Source organism: Selaginella moellendorffii, unplaced genomic scaffold (assembly GCF_000143415.4).
Source record: "Selaginella moellendorffii unplaced genomic scaffold, v1.0 SELMOscaffold_419, whole genome shotgun sequence".
NCBI classification, from domain to species: Eukaryota; Viridiplantae; Streptophyta; class Lycopodiopsida; order Selaginellales; family Selaginellaceae; genus Selaginella; species Selaginella moellendorffii.
Genome location: NW_003314674.1, coordinates 1 through 889, shown reverse-complemented (window position 1 = coordinate 889; position 889 = coordinate 1). Strand labels below are relative to the sequence as shown.

The window sequence follows — 889 nt, the reverse complement described above, 5'->3', positions numbered from 1 at the left end:
AGTTCCACCACCTGGGCAAGTTCCTCAGCAGCCTCAGGCACGGCCTCTGTCCCGGGAACGGCCTCAGCCACAGGCTGTGGCTCCTGGAGGGCTTCCTTCGCCGACTCTTGGAGTTGTTCTACTGGAATGGGAAGCTCAACCTCGCGTTCGGTAACTCGCTGTGGCACATCGACTTTGGTTTGCTCGTCTTCCACGACCTCGTGAATGTCTTCACTGGCAGGAGATGCTCTCTGTGTGTCCTCCACCATGGGATCTGTCGCATGCATGGAATCCGGTGCACCACTCTCGATCTCTGGCACCGCCAACTTTTCTCCCTCCTCCAGGACCGCGACTGCAGCACTCTCCCTGGGCTCGACATTCTCCACCTGGTCATCGACAGCCCCCTCGGCCGGCTCTATGCTCTCTTTGGCCTCGATTTCCTCATGTGCGTGTAAGACGGCATCCACTGTGGTGGTTGGTACTTGAGCTACGAGTGGCTCGGCCAGTTCCACCTCCTGGGCAGGTTCCTCAGCAGCCTCAGGCACGGCCTCTGGCCCAGGAACGGCCTCAGCCACAGGCTGTGGCTCCTGGAGGGCTTCCTTCGCCGACTCTTGGAGTTGTTCTACTGGAATGGGAAGCTCAACCTCGCGTTCGGTAACTCGCTGTGGCACATCGACTTTGGTTTGCTCGTCTTCCACGACCTCGTGAATGTCTTCACTGGCAGGAGATGCTCTCTGTGTGTCCTCCACCATGGGATCTGTCGCATGCATGGAATCCGGTGCACCACTCTCGATCTCTGGCACCGCCAACTTTTCTCCCTCCTCCAGGACCGCGACTGCAGCACTCTCCCTGGGCTCGACATTCTCCACCTGGTCATCGACAGCCCCCTCGGCCGGCTCTATGCTCTCTT

At 59.5% G+C, this 889-nt stretch overlaps 1 protein-coding gene across 1 annotated transcript in view; it reads right to left on the bottom strand.

Annotated features, from left to right (window-relative positions):
- LOC9641222 (altered inheritance of mitochondria protein 21) overlaps positions 1-883 on the bottom strand; it is a gene marked incomplete at its 3' end in the record, with an annotated part of 5,426 nt that extends 4,543 nt beyond the window's left edge. The window contains exon 1 of the mRNA XM_024668108.1: positions 12-883. Within this exon, the coding sequence (XP_024523876.1) occupies positions 12-749 (738 nt within the window). The remainder of the gene's footprint in view (positions 1-11) is intronic.
- Between the last annotated feature and the right edge of the window lie 6 nt (positions 884-889).